Source organism: Sporobolomyces koalae, assembly GCF_050403365.1.
Source record: "Sporobolomyces koalae JCM15063 DNA, S_koalae_JCM15063T_v1_ctg53, whole genome shotgun sequence".
NCBI classification, from domain to species: Eukaryota; Fungi; Basidiomycota; class Microbotryomycetes; order Sporidiobolales; family Sporidiobolaceae; genus Sporobolomyces; species Sporobolomyces koalae.
In genome coordinates, this window is record NW_027481718.1 from 77 (window position 1) to 20,794 (window position 20,718).

Sequence of the window (20,718 nt, forward strand, 5' to 3'; positions counted from 1 at the left end):
GACACACCAGGCTGTCCAAAACGAGAGCCGTGTCAAGCGTACTATAGGTTAGGCGAGGTCATCACCCTCGCCCTATACATTCCCTCTCGAATCTGCTATCGAATTAGACGAGCTCTTACGCATGTTACATGTGTCTTGACTGCTCGCGACACCCAGTATATGACCGGCTCCTGCCTGCGAACAAGGGCGCGGGCACTCGAGTAGATACGTAACAGATTTTTTTTTGCAGCGCAAATGAGCGCTCCCGCTCTCGTCTATCCAACTCTCGCCAAATAATCCAGACTCTCCGTGGCCTTGACTCCCGTCGACGTAAAACACAATTGGGGGAGCAAGAGAAAAGTGGAGGAAAAGGAAAGAAAGTCTACCCCTTCTTCTTACTACGATACGACCTCTGGTATGCAACACACGGATTCATTTTTTGTTGTTCATCAGAAAGGACGTTCCGACTTAGGCCGAGACGTAGGACGAGACGTGGCTGCCAGGACCAAGAGTGTCAGTCAACATCCAGAGGACCAGAGCACCGCAAGACACGAGACTCACTCGACAACAACCTTCTTGAGCTGAGCGTCGAGCTCAGGGGTCATCTTACCCTTGCCGACGTCAGCGAGGAGCTGCTTCTGCGAGGACTGGAGGTGGTCCTTGAACCTGTACGAACGGATAAAACGAACGCGTTCAGTATCTCGAGCGCGCGGAGCTGTTTCGATGAGCTACTCACGAAGCCTCCCACGCGCCGATCTGCTCGACGGGGACTCGGTCGAGGAGACCGTTGACACCGGCGTAGATGATCGGGACCTGGACCTCAACCGAAAGAGGTTGGCTGGCAAGGGACGGCGTCAGAAACAGCAGCACCAGCACAAGCGTACGATATTCAAAGACGCACTATTGTCCCTGCTTGAGGAGCTCGACGAGACGCGATCCACGGGCGAGGAGGAAACGGGTCGAGGCATCGAGGTCGGAACCGAATTGGGCGAAAGCGGCAACATCACGGTATTGCGCAAGGTAGAGCTTGAGCGAACCGGCGACGGCCTTCATGATCTTGGTCTGGGCAGCCGATCCGACACGCGAGACGGAAAGACCGACGTTGATAGCGGGACGGACACCCTTGAAGAAGAGCTCAGCCTCCAAGAAGATTTGTCCATCGCTGTCGAGCACGCAGAGTCAGGTCAGGTCGCGGTCACACTCGCTCAATCTCGCAATCGATGCTCACGTGATGGAAATAACGTTGGTGGGAATGTAGGCCGAGACATCACCTCCCTGGGTCTCGATGACGGGGAGAGCGGTGAGCGATCCTCCTCCAGCAGCCTTGCCGAGCTTGGCGGCACGCTCGAGAAGACGAGAGTGGAGGTAGAAGACATCTCCGGGGTAGGCCTCACGACCGGGAGGACGACGGAGGAGAAGCGACATTTGACGGTAAGCGACGGCCTGCTTCGAGAGATCGTCGAAGATGATGAGGGCGTGCTTTCCGTTGTCACGGAACCACTCTCCGATGGCGGTACCGGCGAAGGGGGCGAGGTATTGGAGGGGAGCGGCCTCGGAAGCGGTGGCGGCAACGATGATCGAGTACTTCAAGGCGTCGTTCTCCTCGAGGGTCTGGACGAGCTGGGCGACGGTCGATCGCTTTTGGCCGACGGCGACGTAAACGCAGTAGAGCTTGGCGTTGTCGTCGGGTCCATCGTTCCATCGCTTCTGGTTGAGGATGGTGTCGATGGCGACGGCGGTCTTACCGGTTTGACGGTCACCGATGATCAACTCACGCTGACCACGTCCGATGGGGACCATGGCGTCGACCGACTTGAGACCGGTCAACATGGGCTCGGAGACCGAGGCACGGGGGAGGACACCGGGGGCCTTGACTTGGGCACGGCGACGCTCGGTGGTCTTGATGGGACCCTTTCCGTCGATGGGGTTACCGAGAGCGTCGACAACACGGCCGAGCATGGCAGGTCCGACGGGGATGTCGACAATGTTTCCGGTACGCTTGACCGTGTCACCCTCCTTGCTAAAGGTCGCGGACAGATTGAACATGGTCAGTTGTCTGTCCTTAGTCAAGCGAGTGGGGCGCAAGAGCTTCCGACACTCACATGAGACGATCGTTACCGAAGATGGTAACACCGACGTTGTCTGTTGAACGGCGGCGACGGCAGAGTCAGCGAGTCAACTCGCCTGGTCAGCATCGAGACGAGTGGTGAGACTGACCGGCTTCCAAGTTCAAGCACATGCCGCGAACTCCCGACGAGAACTCAACCATCTCCTCGGCTGTGGGCGGGTGGAAGGGTACGGCATGACGAGCGCGAATGTCAGCCCTACTCGTTCGCCGAGACGCTGCTCGCTGTGTACGAGCTGCCTCGCGGTAGCTCAGGAGAGCGGCGAGGCGCAAGCGGGGGACGCGACTGACCTTGGACGTTGCGGAGACCGTAGACACTGGTCGAGGCGGGCAAGACGGGGTCAGAGTCAGGTTAGGCTTGTGGCGAGGAAACCCCCGCGCGTCGGACGAGACACGTACCGGGCGATACCGTCACCAATGGTGAGGACACGGCCGGTCTCTTGGACATCGGCACCAGCGGTCGAGCCCGAGATGCGCGACTCGAGGATCGAGGCAACCTCCGAAGCCGCTGGTCACCCATCACGTCCCGAGGGTCAGTTTTCACGCTGTGCAAGTCGTCCTAGGGTAGTCCGACTCACCGGGCTTGGCGGTAGCGTAGGAGCGCACCGCGGTGGGGCGCTGGAGGAGCAGAGGTGGGAGGACAGTCGATCGAGCTTTTGGTCAGTCGTGGTCTCTCGACGGTGACGGCACGGGGCCGCACGAGACCGGGCGCAACTCACGGCGACCTTGGCAGAGAGGTTGGCAAGGCGGAGCGAGCGGTGCATGGTGGCGGTGAGGAGGGGTGGGAGAGCGAAGGTGGGAGCAACCTGGGTTGACAGCGTGGCCTCTCACAGCCGCAAAAAATCCCAAAATCCCCTTCACCTCTTCCGAGCGGTCGAGCCTATTTTTGCTGCAGTCCACGGGCTATATGTACCCTCGGAAGACCATCTTTGGTCGCATCAGACGCGAGCGAAAGTATCCGATGAGCGCGACCGCGTTCGGCTTCGCTGCCAGCGCGGAGCCTTCGCCAACGTGCGTCCCGACAGCGTCCTCGCATCTCTCCACGCCTTGATCGTGGCCTTGCTGCACCCTTTGCGCTATCTGCGGCTAGCCCAGCTCCTTTCGTCGATCGCTGCGTGGAACCCCCCGGCTCCCCTCGTTCTTCGCTCAACCTTGCTCGCAGATCCAGCACGAGGCTCGCTAAGATATATCCAACTCGCTCATGTCTTCACCAATCTGTCTGTCGACGGACACGCGAATGTAATCCGGACAATTCGTAGAAACGAGGCACCGACGCCGGGCGGACTTGAGGTACATTTCTCCTCATGTGTAGATACAGGGGCAAAGAGTTGTAGTTGGAACGCGCAAACCGTTATGAACCGCTGTCAAGTTTGCGCTGCACCGTGCGCTTGAGCATGGAACCCTCCGCATCTCAGCTATGGACTTCCTCGTTCGGAGGGCATCCACTGCTCGCACACGGCCGTTCGAGGATGCATCTGTCCGTCTCGAGCTCACGATTGTCACATTCAAGAGCTATTAGACGAGCTGGCACACAACTCGAGGAAAGCCTGCAGGTGTCAGCCCAGTCGAGGACCTCAATTTCATCGAATTGGGGACAGTGCTTCGACCGACTAGTCTGCACATACGGGCTGGCTCGGTAAATTTCTTCGAGACACAGGCTATGTACTCTGCACGAGGTGGTCTCGCAAGGAACTGCAAGCACCGATGTCGCTCCAGTTCCTGGTTCATTTCTATGACATCGACGGATGAACCAGAGCGTGGTCCGTGGCTGTAGCTATCGTAGTTCGCAGTAACGTGGCTTGTCAAATCGCCCTGTGACCGCTTCAACGGGGAAAACCGCCCACGAAAATGCGCCTGCGCGCCTGAGCTTGGCCAATTATCCGTCCTAGTGCACTGACCCTAGCCCGCTCTCTGCACCCTGTCCCTTCCGATCGTCTAGTTAAACGTGATCATCTTATGAAAGACTTGGTAGCAGCAAAGATACGAAAAGCTTGCCTCAGGGGAATTGCAGTAAGCTTTCCTTATCAAAAGGAGATTGTGCGCAAGGAAGCCCTGCTCACGTCTCTCTAGCTAAGTCTCTGCATGACCATTGCAGCTCTGCTGAAACAGGCTGCAGCGCCCAAATCGCTCCGGCGGTTATACTTCTCATCAATACTCGCATCGCTCAACAAGTCTTCGACGACTCGCGGTCACTGTCTATCATCTACCTCTTCCTCCCTCAATTCATTCTCGGCAGCAATGTCGACCGCCCAATCTCCGTCAGCAAGGCCAGCCAAGCGCCCGCGTAACCAGCAGTCCAGGAAACCGAAACCGGCCAAAGTTGCGCAACTTTCTACAGCTGCTGCTGCCTCGGCTCCTGCCTCAGGCACCTCGACCCCAGCTTTGAACAGCTTCGACAGCACACCTGCAACTACACCGCGCGCCAGCAGTCCCAATGGATTGTCCAAGACGTTCTCGAATACGACTTTCGACGATTTCATCAAATCGGGGCAAATTTCTCAGCAGACTGCAGTAGGCATTACCCAGGGCGGCTTCACGACCTGCACAGAGGTACAGGCGCAGACTCTTCCGGTCGCTATTACCGGTGTCGACATGTAAGCGATCCGCATTCTATTGCGAAACCTCGGAGAGGCTGTGCTCATGAATGATATACGAGACAGGCTCGCACAAGCTCGTACAGGTACCGGCAAGACCCTTGCGTTCTTGATTCCGTCCATTGAGCGCCTCATTCGCGCAAAAGTCCAACCGCAGAGGGGCCAAATCAGCGTTCTCATCCTTTCGCCGACTCGAGAGCTCGCCATTCAGATCCAAGACAGCGCCAAAGTCCTCCTTGCCGGCACTCCGTACACGTGTGATCATGTCGTTGGAGGCACGAACATGAAGAGCGAGATCAACCGCCTCAACCACCAGCAAACCGGCAAGTCGTGCTTAACCATTCATGCGATCTGCCTTGCTGATGCTCGTACGAGCTCTTCCCCAGACATCCTCGTTGCCACCCCCGGACGTCTCCAAGATCACCTCGTAAACTCGAACCTCAAGCCGAAACTCTCTTCCCTTCGAGTCTTGATCCTCGACGAAGCCGACCGCCTCCTCGAAGCTGGTTTCCGCCGCGAGATCGAAAAAATCATTGCGTTCCTTCCGAACCGAGCGAACGTGCCCCGTCAGACGCTCCTTTTCTCGGCAACAATCCCGCAGCAAGTGCACCAGATCGCGTCTCTCGCCCTCCTCCCGAACCACGCGTTTGTTTCGACGGTCCCTCCCGAGGAAGAAAACACGCACGAGCACGTGCCCCAGTACTCGGTCACTCCTCCGTCCCTGTACGACCTGTTCCCGACGACCCTTGCCGTGCTCAAGAACGAGATCAAGACTCACGGGCAAGAAGCCAAGACGATGATTTTCTTCCCGACCGCTCGTGCGACCGGACTCGCAGCGGCCCTGTTCAAGCGCGCCGGACTCCAGGCGTACGGTCAAGAAATCTTCGAGATCCATTCGCGAAAATCGCAGGGTCAGCGAAACGCCGCCGCCGAAGCATTCAAGGCCGCCAAAAGTGCTGTTCTCTTCTCCAGTGATGTTACCGCTCGAGGATTGGACTTCCGTGAGTTTGTAGAGGTATCTAGGCAGTAGCAGCCGTTTAAAGTTGATAATTTCGTTCACAGCCAACGTCACGGCCGTAATCCAGGTTGGAATTCCCCAAACTCCCGAGCAATACGTTCACCGGTACGTTCGCTCCACTAGGCAGATGGCGTGAGCTGACATTGTGTCGCCCGAAATCAGTTTGGGCCGTACTGCCCGAGGAGCTAACGCGACGGGTCAAGGAATCATTATCCTCGCACCGTTCGAATCGTTCTTCTTGCGCAAATCCCCAGTCATTTCCTCGCTCCCGATCAAGCCTCATCCTTTGACCGACTCGATACTCGCTCCTTCTTCGGCAACGATGCAAGATTGCAAGCAGGTTCTCAACCAAGCGATGCAAACGGTCGGGGACGACGAGAAGAACCAATTCTACGGCGCGACTCTCGGCTTCTACAAGGCGTTCATGAAAGACGCGTTCAATGGTGACGCTGCCCGCATGGTACAAGTATGGAACGAATTCGCGACGAGTCCTGATGGTCTCGGATGTCGCGAGATTCCGGGAAGTACGTTACTCTCCCAGTTGACAGTTTCTCTGCGTTTTTACCCTGACCATGTAACGGTTGCTTCCTGTAGTGCTCGCCAAGACTGTCGGCAAGATGGGATTGCGTGGAACTCCCGGTCTCAGGATCGTCAAAGAACTCGGAGGTGCCGAGGAAGGAGGAAACCCTCGTGGTGGTAACGGCTTCGGCCGAGGTGGAGGACGAGGTGGAGGAGCAGGAGGAGGAGGAGGACGTGGTGGTGCTTCTCGAGGCGGAGGAGGAGGTGGAGGAGGAGGCAGGGGCGGTGCTTCCCGTGGAGGAGGAGGAGGAAGGGGTGGAGCGCGAGGTGGCAGAGGTCGTGGTGGATCCTTTGCCTAAATGGAAAACGATCTCTTTTCGTCAGCATTCGATCCTATAGACAAAATCAGCAGGAAAACGGTTGTTGTATTCATCTCTTGTCGCAAACAGATACATTCATCACCAGAGGTTGAGGAATCTCAGCTGTGCGACCATATACTTCTGATAATGCGATTCTCGCATGGTCGTCTTGAGATACGGAAACGGGAAAGCAACTCGGCGATTACAATAGTGGCAACTAGGGAGAGTGTAACAAGAGAGAAGATTGAGAGTCTGGAGTGAGCGACACGGGAAGGAATAGGGACAAAGTCGGAAACTCGGTCTATGGTTTCTCGAGAGCAAAGCAAGCAGAAAGGAAGAATCCGGAGTCGAGGTGCTGGTACAAGCAAGGGACAAACGCTGGGGAAAAGAAAGGCGGGCCAAATGCGCTGCAGGCGAGGTGGGATCACGAAGGAAGGGTATGCGGAGCTACGAACGACGGGGATGCACTGGAAGCATGATTGCTCAAATCTTGACGGGTTCTTGCCAGATCCACCGATCCTGTAATGACCGTGCGAAATGGTCAGCCTTGTGCGAAGAGGGACTAGACAATGTAATGTACCTCGTCATAACCTCGGAGGGTGTCCTCTAGCAGAACTTTGCATCGCTTCGTGACATAGACGGTCTTGTCAGTCGTTTGCTGGCGGAGCTCGGCGATCTTGTCCTCTTCTAACGGGCGTTCAAGCAATTCTGCCAACGATTCGACTGCTTGTTCGAGATCGCTGCGGGAAAGAAGACGAGACGAATTAGCTGTGACAACAAATCGAGTAGGGATGGTATGGATGTACTTCTGGTTGTCTTCAAACATCTCGGTCTGGTTGTTTTTCTCGAGGTAAAAGGTCATCGCGTAGGTCCACTTGAGAACAGTCCTAACCCTGCTGAGGGTGGCGACCGCTTTCGCAAGGAATTGCACCTCGATCCAGGACAGGGTCGAGCTCTCCTGCAGCTCCTCCATTTTCTTCTCGGTGCGCGCGTAGAGGTCTGCTTCGAGCTTGATCGACTGTTCGTGGTTCGCGAATCGATTGTAGTACTGTTGAACCAAGGCCCTCGATGCAGCTGTCAGCGATTGCAACAATAACGCATGCAGGTCGGGAAAACAGACTAACGTGAAGGTATCGCTCAAGTTGTGCGCGACTCTTGCTCTGAGCGTCTTTCGAGGTGTCACCTTTCTCTTCGTAGCGCGAGCAGTTGTACCACGAAGTTCCGTGCTCTGACCAGGGTCCCATGCAGACCCAGCAGAATTCCTAATCGACAGGAAAGTCAGAAAGTCAGTATCGGTTAGTAAACAAGATCGATGTTCTCGGAGCAACGAACCCATTTGCATGTCCGGCAGGTCATGTGCTGTGTGAAGAGAGAATCAGCAGATCGCTCAGAGGAATGGGAAGTCGACGACAACGAAGACGTACGTTGCAGCCTCCATTCTTTTCGATGACCATCTGACACTTTGTACATTCTTTCGTGTTTGCCGAAATCCAGTTGCTCGTCTCGGAATCGTCCTTGCACTTCTTGATCCATCGCTTGACGATCGGGCAGCAGCACGGTCGATGGTCGCCGTCCAGTCCGCAGCCGAAGCAGAACACGTGCGAGCACGCGCATGACACGGTCGGGATCACGACGTCGAGGGAGCGTTGAGGGACCGAGCACTGGATCGCGTACTCGCAGTTGGGAGCAGGGCACCAGGCCATGGAACTGTTGTCGTCGACGTAGGTCCGATTCAGGAGCTTTCGGTATCTACACAGCCAAATTGGTTCAATGATACGAAAGACTAGGAGAGCGCGGAACGAGTACTCACCTTGTCATGACTTCGGGCGACACCAACAGCTCGACGCTCTTCTCATCGACGATGACTTTGCAATCGTTGGCCATGCACTGAATTCTCCGACTTTCGCCCTCGTCGACCACTTTCGAGGTGATGTACTGCGAATAGCAAGCTTTGCAGACTGTCGAATAGGGTGCGCGTGTCAGCTTGTCGCTACATACGGCAGTAGAAGTGAAAACTGACATCGGTGATCGCAATTGAGTGCGAGGGTCTCCTTCGTTTCGTCATCGTAACAGACTTCGCACGTGAAACCTCGGACCCGCTTGAGTCGCGGTTGCGAACTAGATTCGTGAATGCCTGCCTTTTCGAGAGTTCCCTCTGCGTCTTCCATGTAAGCCTGTCAAACCGTAGAATGAGGTTAGGACGCGATTAGAATTGCGCAGAAGAATGTCCGGGTACTTGCCTCGACGAGTTTCTCCTTTTTCCAGCCAAAGTGCCGCAGCAGTACCGCGGCAGATTCGGGCTGCAAAACGCTCGAGTCAGCGCCGGACAAAATGAGGGTTCAGCAAGGGGCAGGACAGGAGAGTTACCTTGAGTTTGAGCATGTCCTCGACATACTCGGTCCCCTGCTTCTGCTCGAGTTCGATCTCTTGCAAGCTCAGGACTCGGTACTCGACCTGACCGTACAACTTGTCTTCGCCAATGCTCTGCCTGCCTTTGCCCTTGGCCTTTGTGCGCGCGGCCTTGTCGAGGTAGGTGTGGTTCGACATGGGCGTCGAACTCGCGAACGGACTGTCCGAATCGTGATCGTCTTGATGCGATGGTTCAAGTGGTGAAGACAAGGCCATCTCTTCATCCTCGTCTCGGTCGTCGTCGAGGTCGTCGTGAATGTCGTCGAGATCGGGATCCGAATCGAACTCGAGCTCATCGTCGTAGTCGTCACTGAGGAGCAGTTCTGCGTCAGACATGACAGTGCCGCCGGGTCGAGAGGTGGGTATGAACGCGAGGTGCGCGAGAGCGGAGCCGAGGGAGGCGGCGAGCGTGGAAAGGTGGCAGTCGTGAACGACTATTCGTGGATGCCTGCGCGTAGGCGAGTGATAGACCTGATTTGCTACTGGACAGCAGAGACGCGAGCTGTAGTTTGCCGAGAATGTGTAAGCAAGTGGCGGGGAAAGGATGACCGGTGCTGGATTCCGCGTCCAGTTCGGACAGGCGCGTCTTCTCATCTGACACTCCTCGCTCGAGCAAAAAAGATATGATAGTACAAGAGTGCCTTACAGAGCGCGACAGGAATCGCACAGACTAGAACGGGGAAATTACGCAAGACACGAGTGCACAACAAGTACTCTCTTTTGGGGTCGATGCTGACCTCGCTCGCTTTTTCGATCGAGGACAGTCTAGATGCCTCGTCCTCGTCCACCTCGACCGCGTCCACCCCCTCCTCGTCCTCCTCGTCCTCGGTCCATGCCTCGTCCACCTCGTCCGCCGGGTCCGCCTCGAGCCGCGCCCTGTCGAAAATAAGAAACCTGGCATCAGCAACTTGCTGCTCCCGAGACAGCGAGTGGGGACTCTGTAGCTCACGTCGGCCTTCCTCTTCTTGGGTTTCGGCGCGTCGTCGATCAGGAGCGTGTCCAACGGCAGGCTGTCGGGCAGGATGTAGTATCGCACAGTGTTGCCTCGGATCGCTAGCGTCTCGAGCGATTGCGGTTCGCGGTTTCGGACTGTCATCTTGACCGTCTTGAGATGCGTGTTCATCGAGGGATCAACGCCTGAGGGGTGGACAGCGTGGGACAAGGGGCGTTCGCGTTCGCGTTGATCGAGGAGATGAAGGAATCGCAGTCAGAGTAAGAGGAACGGTGGGCATATCGGGCACAGTCAGCGAATGAGCGACTGCCTGAGAAGACGCGAGGCGAGAGACGAGGAGAGCGGCTGTTCTGCGTACCCGTGATGGTGCCCGCCACGACTGTGCCGTTCTTGAGTTCGATCGTCACCGACTCGTTGTTCAGCTTCATCTGCACGTACGATCGGACATTGTGTCAGCTGAGGCGTATGGTCATCAGCCGAGAGAGGCGGAACGAACCAGGAATCTACCGTCATTCGCATCGAGGCAAAGACGAGACCGCCGCAGACAAGTCAGTACAGCTGATCTCAGAGCAAGGGGAGTGTACCGCAACTGCAGGTTGAGCGCCTCGCCCATGCAAGATGCGAGAGTTTCGCAGTTGTTGATGACCGTGATATGATCACCTCGCGCCCGGCACAAATGTGCTTCGGGATAGCAGCCCTCCAGTGCGTGCTGCTTGCTAGTCTAGCGTATGAACTGATCGTGGTCGGGGGCGAGACGGGAGTGTTTGGGCTTCGAGATCGAAGAGCGAGCGGGCGCGACGACATGGGTCGCCCACCCTGCGGTTATGGCGTGACGAGGACTTACCGGACGAGTTTCATCTTGACGTGAGGGAGGAGATGGGTGGGTTAGGGGGAGAGTAGCGAGAGGACGTGCACGCGAAGGTGTGTCGTACGGTGCGAGTGTCCTCAGCGTTTCTCTCCACTCGCTCCGACGAACTCGCGGGGTAGAACGACCGTCGCGCGATGCAGGCGCACGACCAGGAGTACTACCTGGACCTGCTGTCCCAGTTCAACCTGCCGCTGCTGGACGAGGCCGGCGTCGACTCGCTCTTCCACCACCTCGGGTACCCGCACCTGACTGCCAACCTGATCGAGCATGGCATCACCGGCGAGGTCCTCATCCACCTCGATCACACCGCCCTCAAGGACGTCGGAGTCCACTCGGTCGGCCAACGTCTCAATATCCTCAAGACCGTCTACGTTCTCAAGGTCCTGGCCAACATTCCGATCGAGGAGGGCCACTACGTTCCCCCATGTGCGTCGCTACACACTGCTTTGCTTCCCTCGAACACGTGGGCCTTGTCCTGACCGCGCTTGTCGACATGCAGCGGAAGAATTGGAGGACGGCCAACTCCCTTCGTCCCAAATCATTGCGCTTCTGACTGAACGCGGTCAGTCCCAGGCACCAAGTCTTGAACTCGAGTACGGGACCATACTCAAGAGCCTTCCGTGTTGACAGACGATCGCATCCGGAGCCTCGAGAGCGAGGTGCAACATCTATATCTCGCCTTTCAAAACCTGAAAGAGGAGGCGTTGAACATAGCTCGGTCTGCTGCTGCAACAGCTCCCAAGGCGAGTTCAGATTTGTGTATATTGCTATGATACGGAAAGATTGCTTACTGTGATTCGACCCCATGCCAGGCGCGATCGAATCTGCGGTCTCCGACTTCGTCAACCTTCCCTCATCCGCTCTCGAACGCGTCGACCTTGTCGCGTTCGAATTCGCTTTCGAACCCTTCCACCACATCCCTCCTGTCCTCTCAGGCCCACCATCATCACCCGCGCCCACGCGCAGTCCCTTCGAATCCAAACCTAGCTGTTGCGGCGGCAGGGACCGCACCGTCTCAACTCTTGCATCCGCTACATGCAGGACTTCCCGACTCGCCGCACTCGCCCGGGATCGATAGTCCGAGAATGGTCGTGACGGACTATCAAGCGCAGCAGAACCAATCGCACCTGACTGTCGCGGGAAACCACGATCACGCGAACGACTTCAGTATCGATGGCATCAAAACTCCTACGACGCCTACCGCACCGCTGCTTGTGCATCCAGAGTCTCAGCAAGCTCAGCCATCCCTCGCGTCCTCGTCTGCCGCCTCGTCCCGCCCGAGCACTTCGAGCGCGACCGACTCGACGGCAGCGTCGACAGTTACGACGATTTCTGCGCCTTCAACCCGCAGGGACCGCGAACCTTCGACGAGCGCGGATCCGAACAATCCATACAGGTCATTCAGAGTTACGCTCGAGGATCCATGCTACAAGGTCTTGCCAGCCGCACTCAAGAAGTACAAGATCAACGACGATTGGAGGCTGTACGCCCTCTTCATCTGCTATGGAAACACGGGTGAGTTCTTGAACATGTTCTTGTCAAGGACTGTCAGTCGACTGACCGAGAGCATCGAGCGATTCTTCACAGAACGGTGTCTTGCGTACGACGAGAAGCCTCTCCTCCTGTTCCAACGCCTGAAAGAATCGAACGACAACCCCGTGTTCATGCTGCGACACATCAAAGACATCAAATCTCCCATCTCGGTCGCATCGGCGAAACATGCCGCGCGACGAGAGAAGCGTCAACCGGGAGTCGGCAGTGGCGTCGAGAGAAGTCTCATGGGCGTCAACCGTGATGGCTCGGTGGTCAATGCGAGCGGGTTGGTCGGCAACGCGAGGCCAACTCGGCTCCACCATCCGCCCGTGCTGTTGCCAGTCGGGAAAGAACGCGATGCAGCTGGCAAGTTGAGCGAAGACGAGGACAGTTCCGAAGCCAAGGGAGACAGACAAGTTGCGAAGGACAAGGACAAGCCAACTCAGGGCTATTGTATCGCCATCTATCCGTACCTGGCCGAAAGGGAGGACGAGTTTGATGTGGCCGTTGGAGACAGTGAGGTCTCGTCCCTTATCAATCACGTTCCAGGAAGAATCGTCAGTCTGACAGTTTTCTCGCCCACGCAGCTTTCATCATCTTGTCCAAGACGAAGGGGTGGTGGGTCGTGCACCGAGATGTGCCGCCCCCAGCCTCGTCACTGTCCTCGTCGACTTCGTCAAATCCGGATCAGCCACCTCAAGCACGCAAATCGGCATGGGTTCCTGCCGGGTGTCTGCTCGAGACTTCTGTACCACCTCTCTCGCTGGTACAAGCTTGGAATGCTCCTGCTTCGACTTCCGAAGGTTCGGCAACCTCGAATGCAGCGTCAATACCCATCCTCCCGAGCTACGTCGTGTCGGTCTCAACCCCTGGAATCGCGCTCATGGATTACTCGCCGAGGAGTGGCGGCACACAATCAGGAGAACTCGAGGTCAAGAAGGGTCAACCTTTGCGGATCCTCAAGAGGTACAACCATTGGAGCTATGCGATCAAGGAGGATGGCGGACGAGGGTGGGTGCCGAGTTGGTAAGACCTATCTTCTTTATCCGAGCTTGCTCCAAGGCTGACAAGAGGTGTTCGAGATTCGCACAAACAGGTTTTGTGGGCGTGCGAACAAGGGCGACGGAACTCCGACCACTCCAACCACCTCGATCCCACCTGCTCCTTCGACATCAGTACCTTCAGCGAGCAGCGGTGCCGATGGCGGTCGCCCTGCAACTGCGCCCTCGGTCGCTCCACCGACCTCCTCACTCGCTCCGAGCAAACCGGCCATCAGTATCGCTCTCCCCTCTCCTGGAATTGCGAATGGAGCGAAGAGTGCGGGGCCTGTGATGAATGGTGCCAGTGGCTCGCAAGAAGGCGAGTAGCAGTTCTCTCTCCATAGTCATGCATTGCAAACGCTCGACTGCCCGAATCGGACAGTTCGATTCGAAGAATCGTGTCAGAGAGCGAATCTTCCCGGACAATACGACGAGCTCTCTCGCCTTTGTCAGTGACTCGGTTCCGGGTCCCGTATGGGAAAAAACGCATGATCGTAGAAAGCTTGAACACCTTGAACACAGTTTCGCTAATTTCTATCGCCTAGTCAACATCATCCGATTGTTCTACGTTTTCCGCTTGGTCCTCTGGAGCCGCCTTCGCTGGCCCAATCCTGCCTCCGTCTTCGGCCTGCAGCTCGAATGTGACGACAAAGAATGACTCGCCAGTCGATCGACTCCTACAGTTGAACACGACCGGCTCGCCATTCCAGTATTTGGTCAAGTTGAACGAGAGTCCTCCCGGAAGCGAGAGCGAAAGAGTCGAGAAATCGAGGAACCCGTGTGAGAAATCACCCCGCACGAGGTGAGAAGGGGAGAGCTTGGTCGATTTGCGTGTAGCTTCTTGGGCAAAGTGAGAACGACGTTTCGCCGGAGTGTCGACGAGGGCAGGATCTTGGACGAGTAGGCTTGTGTCTTCTGGCATCGGGGATGGGAGGAACGTCCGAGGCGTATCGGAGGACTCCTTGACGCTCAAGTATTGGAGAGTCGAAAACAGAGGCGAGAGTGCCCAGGGCTTGTCGGCATACAGATCACAGCTCAGGGTCGGATCGACGTATTTGACAAATCGCAGTGCCGCCGCAGTTCCGTACTTTGCTCATAGCGAAACATCGGTCAGTCAGGCTGAGCAGATTATGCAGTTTGAGCGCTGGACGCAACTGGCAAATAATCCTTGATTGGTTTCTCCCACGTGTTGCCGAAGAGCTATCAGACAGCAGGAACGCTAATTCAGCATTTCATTCACCGTCGGCGCAGAGGCAGGGCGCTCACGATATCATCGACGTCGATTCCCTGCTTGAATCTGCCTTCGAACGCGATCGACCACGTGTCCTTGTCCCCCGAGAATGGCGCATCTGCTCCAGGCTGAGGCTGACCGTCATGTCCTTTCGGCCCCTTGAAATCTTTGAGTCGTACGAACAGGTTGCCCTCGAACGAAGGCGAGGCAATCGCGGTTGAAGACTCGTTCACCTTGACGAGCTCAAGCTTTGAGAGGGATGGGCCCGCCTTGCAAACAATTCGGGGTGCGGGAGTCATCCTTGAGAGTGTGGAGCCAGGAGCGACAGGTAGGTGAAAAGGGGCAAGTGGGGAGTCCGCGTCCGCGACCGTGAGACTGCATGCACGCATCGGCACGCGTCAATTACGTCATCTCTCTTCGTTAGGGAATCGCAGGCAAGCGTGGATAGCTGTTGCACGGAGAAGGGGCACTACTGAAATTTCTATTGTAAAGGAGAAAGAGAACGCTGATAACGGAATTCGGGGTACAGAAGAAAGTAAAATAACAGGCTACTAAGAGGAACTTTTGCACAAACGGACACTCGATAGCTTGACGCGAACAGCGCTAGTTGGGGTCTGGGCGCTGTTACTACGCTGTGGCGAGATCAGATGGCGTCTAGGGAAAGTCTGGATAACAAGGCGATATCGAAGTTTCGAAAACTCAGGAGCTCGAGTCCGTAGTGATTTCTGCTTCGGCATTCTTCTTCGTCTTGAAGGCGTAAGACTTGACAGACTCGAGGACGGGCGTGAGCTTCTCTTGCGAGTAGTGCAAGATGTTCTGAGCCCGCGTCGAGAGGGGTACGTCGGTGCGCTCGAAGACCTCTTTCTTGACGTAAGCGGCGGCCTCTCCGAGTCCGTCGAGGTACGGCTGGGCGTGAGCCTGAGCTTGCGAGGGCTGGAGCATCACAGTTCGTCCAAAGTTAGCCTTGATGTCTGTCGCAGAATCTGGAAGAAGAAGGAAAGGACCTACGAGCGAGGGTACCGACTTGACAATCGAGTCGAGCTCGGCAGAGAACTCGCTCAAGGTCTTCTTGAGGGAAGCTTGGTCGTGGGGAACTGTTGGCGAGTATGCAAATCCACTATAAGTTCAAGCCTTTGGTAGTTCGAGCTTTGCTTTTAATAGATAAACTCACGCTTCGCTACAGTCTTGGCGAGACGGTCTTGAAGACTGTGGAGAGTCTCTTGCGATTGCGCAATGCGGTGGTAGAACGATGCGCGGGCAAAGTCTGCCGCTTCGCGAGGCTTTCCGACGAGTTCGTTGGTTTCGAGCTTCACTTGGGGGAATTTCTTCTCGACAAAGTCAAGCGCTCCGTTGGCATAGCCGTCAACAGCTTCAAGTGGTAGGCGCTTCTGAAGGGGTTCGAGGCGGTGGAGAATAGCGGCAGCAAGGGTGCTCGCACGGTCGTAGAGCGCGTTCGTGTACGAGTTGGAGGCAACATAGGAGTGAGCAGTGTCGAGAGTATCTTTGACAACCGGGTAGTGATAAGCCTGACCGCGGACAAGCGAACGAGCACGTCAGTGGGTCTCCGGCTCCGATTGAAAATGACGGATGTCCATCAGCGAGTTCCAGCGAAACTTACGCGTTGGAGCGATGTCTGGTTGCTATCGGAAGTGGCGGGGAAGGTGCGTTCCATCTTGGGCTGTGAGTGTCTAGAGCGGCGAATGGGGTTCAAGGCTGTGTCGGTGACAGAGATCGATCCGAGGCAGACGAGGCAGGCCGGACTAGTCAGTGCTGCGATACAGATCATACTATACAGGTCAATGAGCGTACCTTTCGCAGCAAATGGGTCGCGTGTGAGGGGTGAGAGGACAAGAGAAAGGATGAGAAAGAAGCGACTGAAACCCCAGCGGCCACGCGCGCACAAACGACTCTTCTTCACCTTGTGCGGACTCACACACCTGTCTTGAGCTCAAGCCGAGGCTTCAGACAGTATGATATATGCCCGCTGTACCATCAGGTCCATGCTTCGAAGACAATCGAACGTCGCAACAACCTCGGATCGCCTTTCACGTGAAAGTGCCTCGCGATTAGCAAATTTGGACAGGGGTCAATCGAGGATCCCACGACTTCGGCCAGCACATATGGCTAGTATCGAGCCGGCGTACAAGCGAGACTTATCTCAATGAAAGCACGAATTTGGGGATTTGCTACGGCACAATCCAGAGCACGGAAAACTGATTTTGGATACCTGACAAAAGCGGTGACGGGGAATCTCAGACCCGGGTTGAAGTGTCACTGGACGGAACAAGCGGGGAATATCGAGCTGGCTACTGCTGGACGGGGTCGGCGAGCAGGACTGCCTTTTCCTTGATGATTTCGGGGTAATGTAGCAAAACCGAGAGAGCGTGCAAGTCTTCCGAGTCGAGCAGGTCGATCGTGATCTTGGGCTGTCGCGATTCATGGCACGATGAGCACGAGGTGCAATTTCACAAGATCGCACCGGAAAACGCACGGCTCGTTTAATGCCCATACCCTTGACCACCTTGAACAACTTCTCACCGAGTCTCTGTTTGACTTGACCGACCGGCAGCCCTTTGAGCTCTCGCATGAGCTGTTTCGACGATTCGAGCTCGGCTGCGGTCGGGATCGAGAGATCCAGGACTGGCGTCGCTACCTCGAGTAAAGCGACGATATCGAGCGCAGGAAGCTGGGAGAGCACTTTGATCGAGACAGGTACTTCGAGCGAGGGTGACACTGTACGCTGCGGTGGCATAGAACTGTCCGGAAGAGGCGAGACAGCCGCTGCTCGTCTGCAGTATTCAGCTGCTGAGAAACGCCAAATACAATGAGCACGGACATCTACTCACAACTCGTTGGGCAGTCTGTCGGATCGGGTGTAGCTTGGTTGCTCTGTTCAACCGCATCAAGTACGAGCAAAGCGTCTGATACCTTCTGCTTCAGTATTTCCGGGTTGAAGAGACACAAAGCACGATCTTTCTTCGGAAGCTGCATGCGAATTCTGGTCAGATCCAGACTCTCCTGCAACCAGTCGAGCCCAAGACTAACACTTTCAATCAACTCAACAAGCTGAGGAGTCTTTGCTGGTTGGATCGCGGACACGGCGGCGACGAGTCGGTCATGCTCTGAGGAATGCGTAGGAGGGAGGTGCGATCGTGAAGCAGCAACGGCAACAACTTGTGGATCCGAGGACGAGGTGGAAGTCGAATGAGTTGTCTGCAGAAGCTGGTCGTATGAGCTTTGTAGAGTCGCACCAGCAAGATAGCAAGAGGAAATTCTGCGCACCGATAGTTGGCTCAAGCTAGTCGCGACCTCGTGCCCAGCACTACTAAGCGCATAGTCGCCTTCAGGACTCATTCTTCTGCTCCTCAACTCCCTTGGTTCATGCAATCTAACCGTGATGATCTTGGTACCGATTCGTTTACCGTCCATTTCTGCAAGAGCACGCTGCGCTTGTTCTGGTTGCTCGAACGAGACAAAGCCGAACTCCTTGGAGCGAGACGTCAATTGATCCGTCATGACCCGGGCGGAGACAATGTTGCCGTAAACAGCAAACAGGTCGTGAAGGTCGTGTGAAGAAAGAGAAGGGTCGAGAGATTTGATGAACAGGTTGCCTGAATTCACAATATGCCTCAGTACACTCACAGTATGCCTCAGGCATTGTGATCCCTGAACGCGGGAGTCCTTGCACTTACAAGGATCGATTGTGAGGCCGTCGCGGAATATCGATGATTTCGGCGTGGGAGGGTCTACGTCATGATGCGACGTTTCAGCAGTACTGTTGGACCATTGTGAGGCTCCTGAGACGTTCCTTGACATGACAGGCGAGGCAAATTCGGGCGCAGTTGCATTGAGAGACGTTCGAGGTGGTGAAGGCTGGACGTTTGTACACTCCTGGACGGGAAAAGCAGCAGGATCATCGTGAACTGACTCGAGCTCGTGCGAGAGTGTGCTAGGGTATGAATGTCGCCCCCTTCCGCATTTTCTCGCGGCCTTGCTCTCCGTGGCGAGAATGTTCTGACCGTCGAGCTCGATGAAGTTCAATCCCTGTACCATTCGAATCGCATCGTGCTCATCGTAGAAAACGACACAAGCTTCGCCTTTGAATTGAGGAGGACGGGCTGCGCCACGAGAATGGGCACGGCTGAGCTGCAGCGTAGCGGAGTGTATAGGTCCAAATGGTCGACACAGATCGAAAACCTGGCCGGCAGTGTAACTGAGGGGTAGCGCCTTGAGCACACGTGGTAGAGCTTGAGGCAGTGGATCTTGGCCATGGACAGGAGAGAGTCGAAGCGAGAGAGTGCAGGTATTCTGAGCGAACCGTTGATAGTTGGTCGTCGCATATGCTTTCTCGGCTTTCAGCAGGTCCTCGAATTCGACGGTACCCGTCACGGTTGAAGCTGTTGTCACAACACGTCAGACGAGCGTAGTGGGCCCGTAACAGACCAGAGCGCATCAAACCTGATGATCTGTCAAGGCTGAGCCTGAGTCGAAGGCACTCGTGCATGACCTGCACGATGTCCTCATCCGTGACGCTAGCGGCAAGACCATCGATGTAGAGCACTGGTTCTTTGAGATGGGGGTTTGCGCGTGCACTGACGGACGATTCCGCCATGACGAAACTTTGCGACGCGCCGTGAGGCTCGGACGGTCGTTCAGGGATGCTCTTGCAAGATGTTCGTGTAGGAGAGGAGAAGGGCCAGGAGCAGAAGAAAGGGAACCGACTGATCAAAAAGCAGGTTCGTGCAACTCTGCCACGTCATAATTCTCTCTACGCTATCTAGCGCTAAGGCCGGAGGCACTTTTGGAGCGAGAAAACTGTGATCGTATTACCGCGATCTCTCGTCCTCCTCATCCTGCCGTTGCATCTGTTCTATCAGCTTTTCCCGTTCTCGCTGCCGCAACTGCGCCAGTATCTGAGACTCGTCGGCATCAGGAAGAACCTAGAGAATGTCGTTTGTGAGCATGGTCCGTGTCCCTACGAAGACGACGAGAAAGACGAGGAAATCGCACTCACGGTCGCTGGAAAAGGTGTCGGAGGCGGCAGAGGTGGCGATGATGGCCTCGAGTTCTTCTTTGGCAGAGGTTCGAGCCCTTGCTCACCGGCAAGTACCTCAGGTGGTTCGCCAGCCGCCCAGTCGACTTCGAACCCCTTCCAACCTTCATCGTCTTCGCCAGCTTTCCGTTTTCCCTTGACGAGTCGGACTGCAGCCGCGAGAGTGCGGAACGAGACAACTCCAGAACCATACTTGCCTTTCGATGGGTTCTGCAGCGTTTTTGAGGAGATGACGATCGATTCTATGTCAAGATTCGCGGGCTCAAGCAGACGTGTGAGGAATTCTGTGAGCGCCTCGACGGATGCGAGCGAGGGGTGACGGGACTTGAGCCACTTGATCTTGAGCGTCTTGTCGAGAGGCCCAAGTTCCACGATTCCGTCCTTTTGGTTCTGCAGCCTTCTCTCCATCTCCTTCTTCGCATGTTGTTCTTCCTTGCGTACTCTGACTTGATTCGCCTCTCTCGACTGCGCCTCCTTCTCGCGTGTTTCTCGCAGCTTTCTGCCTTCCTCCTTTAATCGCTCGAGTTCGCTCTGCTTCTGCCGTGCTGCCATGTCTTGATCGCCTGCTTGTCGCTTGTACGCCTGTTCACGTTGTTCGAGGTCTTCTGCCATCGCCTTGCGCTTGTTGTCAAGGGCCGAGAAGCGTTGTTTGCGCGCATTGCGCGCGTTGAGGAGCGCGTCGAAAGATGCGCGCTGGGTTGGATCCGACAGGAGATCTGCAGCGACTCGAAGTTCATGGAACAGACGCGCCGCTTCTGGATTGTCTGGGTTCTGCAGCGTGCGATTGAGAGCGGTCAGCGTTCCCGAATCGCAGCCGAAAGTGGGAGAGGGCAGTGACGTACCCGATCAGGATGGACCTTGAGCGACCGCTTTCGGAACGATGATTTAATCTCCTGCAGCGTAGCAGTCTGCTCGAGTCCGAGCAAGCCGTAGTAGTCGATGTCTTCCGTGGCCATGATGGAGCGGATCGAGGCAAGTAGTCGAGATAGCGCTTCTGTCGCCTGAGCAGCTCAGTGGAGCTAGATGGTGCGACTACAA

General features: G+C 56.0%; 9 protein-coding genes across 9 annotated transcripts; 2 read left to right on the top strand and 7 right to left on the bottom strand.

Annotated features, from left to right (window-relative positions):
* Positions 1-447: 447 nt before the first annotated feature.
* ATP1 (F1F0 ATP synthase subunit alpha) lies at positions 448-2,868 on the bottom strand (the record flags this gene model as incomplete). The annotated part of the gene is made up of 11 exons (XM_076681050.1): positions 448-475; positions 541-645; positions 716-817; positions 881-1,141; positions 1,208-1,999; positions 2,082-2,121; positions 2,197-2,256; positions 2,396-2,421; positions 2,504-2,612; positions 2,683-2,722; positions 2,824-2,868. 11 exons carry the CDS (start codon positions 2,866-2,868, stop codon positions 448-450), a joined length of 1,608 nt encoding a protein of 535 aa, XP_076531798.1.
* Positions 2,869-4,342: 1,474 nt separating this feature from the next.
* Positions 4,343-6,594, top strand: JCM15063_005204 (DEAD/DEAH box helicase; the record flags this gene model as incomplete). Its single annotated transcript, XM_076681051.1, has 6 exons — positions 4,343-4,698; positions 4,765-5,021; positions 5,085-5,699; positions 5,761-5,821; positions 5,879-6,240; positions 6,311-6,594. 6 exons carry the CDS (start codon positions 4,343-4,345, stop codon positions 6,592-6,594), a joined length of 1,935 nt encoding a protein of 644 aa, XP_076531799.1.
* A 483-nt stretch (positions 6,595-7,077) lies between these two features.
* On the bottom strand, positions 7,078-9,339 carry HEL1 (E3 ubiquitin-protein ligase HEL1; the record flags this gene model as incomplete). The annotated part of the gene is made up of 10 exons (XM_076681052.1): positions 7,078-7,113; positions 7,175-7,334; positions 7,401-7,642; positions 7,719-7,856; positions 7,927-7,953; positions 8,019-8,343; positions 8,405-8,552; positions 8,615-8,768; positions 8,835-8,894; positions 8,962-9,339. The coding sequence occupies 10 exons, from the start codon at positions 9,337-9,339 to the stop codon at positions 7,078-7,080; spliced, it is 1,668 nt and encodes a 555-aa protein (XP_076531800.1).
* A 429-nt stretch (positions 9,340-9,768) lies between these two features.
* On the bottom strand, positions 9,769-10,568 carry JCM15063_005206 (small nuclear ribonucleoprotein Sm D1; the record flags this gene model as incomplete). The annotated part of the gene is made up of 4 exons (XM_076681053.1): positions 9,769-9,879; positions 9,953-10,140; positions 10,314-10,383; positions 10,452-10,568. 4 exons carry the CDS (start codon positions 10,566-10,568, stop codon positions 9,769-9,771), a joined length of 486 nt encoding a protein of 161 aa, XP_076531801.1.
* A 389-nt stretch (positions 10,569-10,957) lies between these two features.
* Positions 10,958-13,723, top strand: STE50 (Ste50p; the record flags this gene model as incomplete). The annotated part of the gene is made up of 7 exons (XM_076681054.1): positions 10,958-11,249; positions 11,323-11,385; positions 11,454-11,566; positions 11,636-12,338; positions 12,411-12,872; positions 12,944-13,382; positions 13,453-13,723. 7 exons carry the CDS (start codon positions 10,958-10,960, stop codon positions 13,721-13,723), a joined length of 2,343 nt encoding a protein of 780 aa, XP_076531802.1.
* Positions 13,724-13,937: 214 nt separating this feature from the next.
* On the bottom strand, positions 13,938-14,926 carry JCM15063_005208 (DUF1769 domain-containing protein; the record flags this gene model as incomplete). The annotated part of the gene is made up of 3 exons (XM_076681055.1): positions 13,938-14,483; positions 14,552-14,596; positions 14,663-14,926. The coding sequence occupies 3 exons, from the start codon at positions 14,924-14,926 to the stop codon at positions 13,938-13,940; spliced, it is 855 nt and encodes a 284-aa protein (XP_076531803.1).
* Positions 14,927-15,326: 400 nt separating this feature from the next.
* On the bottom strand, positions 15,327-16,299 carry JCM15063_005209 (uncharacterized protein; the record flags this gene model as incomplete). The annotated part of the gene is made up of 4 exons (XM_076681056.1): positions 15,327-15,560; positions 15,636-15,721; positions 15,799-16,153; positions 16,246-16,299. 4 exons carry the CDS (start codon positions 16,297-16,299, stop codon positions 15,327-15,329), a joined length of 729 nt encoding a protein of 242 aa, XP_076531804.1.
* A 634-nt stretch (positions 16,300-16,933) lies between these two features.
* JCM15063_005210 (uncharacterized protein) lies at positions 16,934-19,239 on the bottom strand (the record flags this gene model as incomplete). Its single annotated transcript, XM_076681057.1, has 7 exons — positions 16,934-17,053; positions 17,107-17,342; positions 17,474-17,612; positions 17,673-17,840; positions 17,910-18,238; positions 18,320-19,024; positions 19,086-19,239. The coding sequence occupies 7 exons, from the start codon at positions 19,237-19,239 to the stop codon at positions 16,934-16,936; spliced, it is 1,851 nt and encodes a 616-aa protein (XP_076531805.1).
* A 214-nt stretch (positions 19,240-19,453) lies between these two features.
* JCM15063_005211 (J domain-containing protein) lies at positions 19,454-20,636 on the bottom strand (the record flags this gene model as incomplete). The annotated part of the gene is made up of 3 exons (XM_076681058.1): positions 19,454-19,567; positions 19,642-20,451; positions 20,523-20,636. 3 exons carry the CDS (start codon positions 20,634-20,636, stop codon positions 19,454-19,456), a joined length of 1,038 nt encoding a protein of 345 aa, XP_076531806.1.
* Positions 20,637-20,718: the final 82 nt, after the last annotated feature.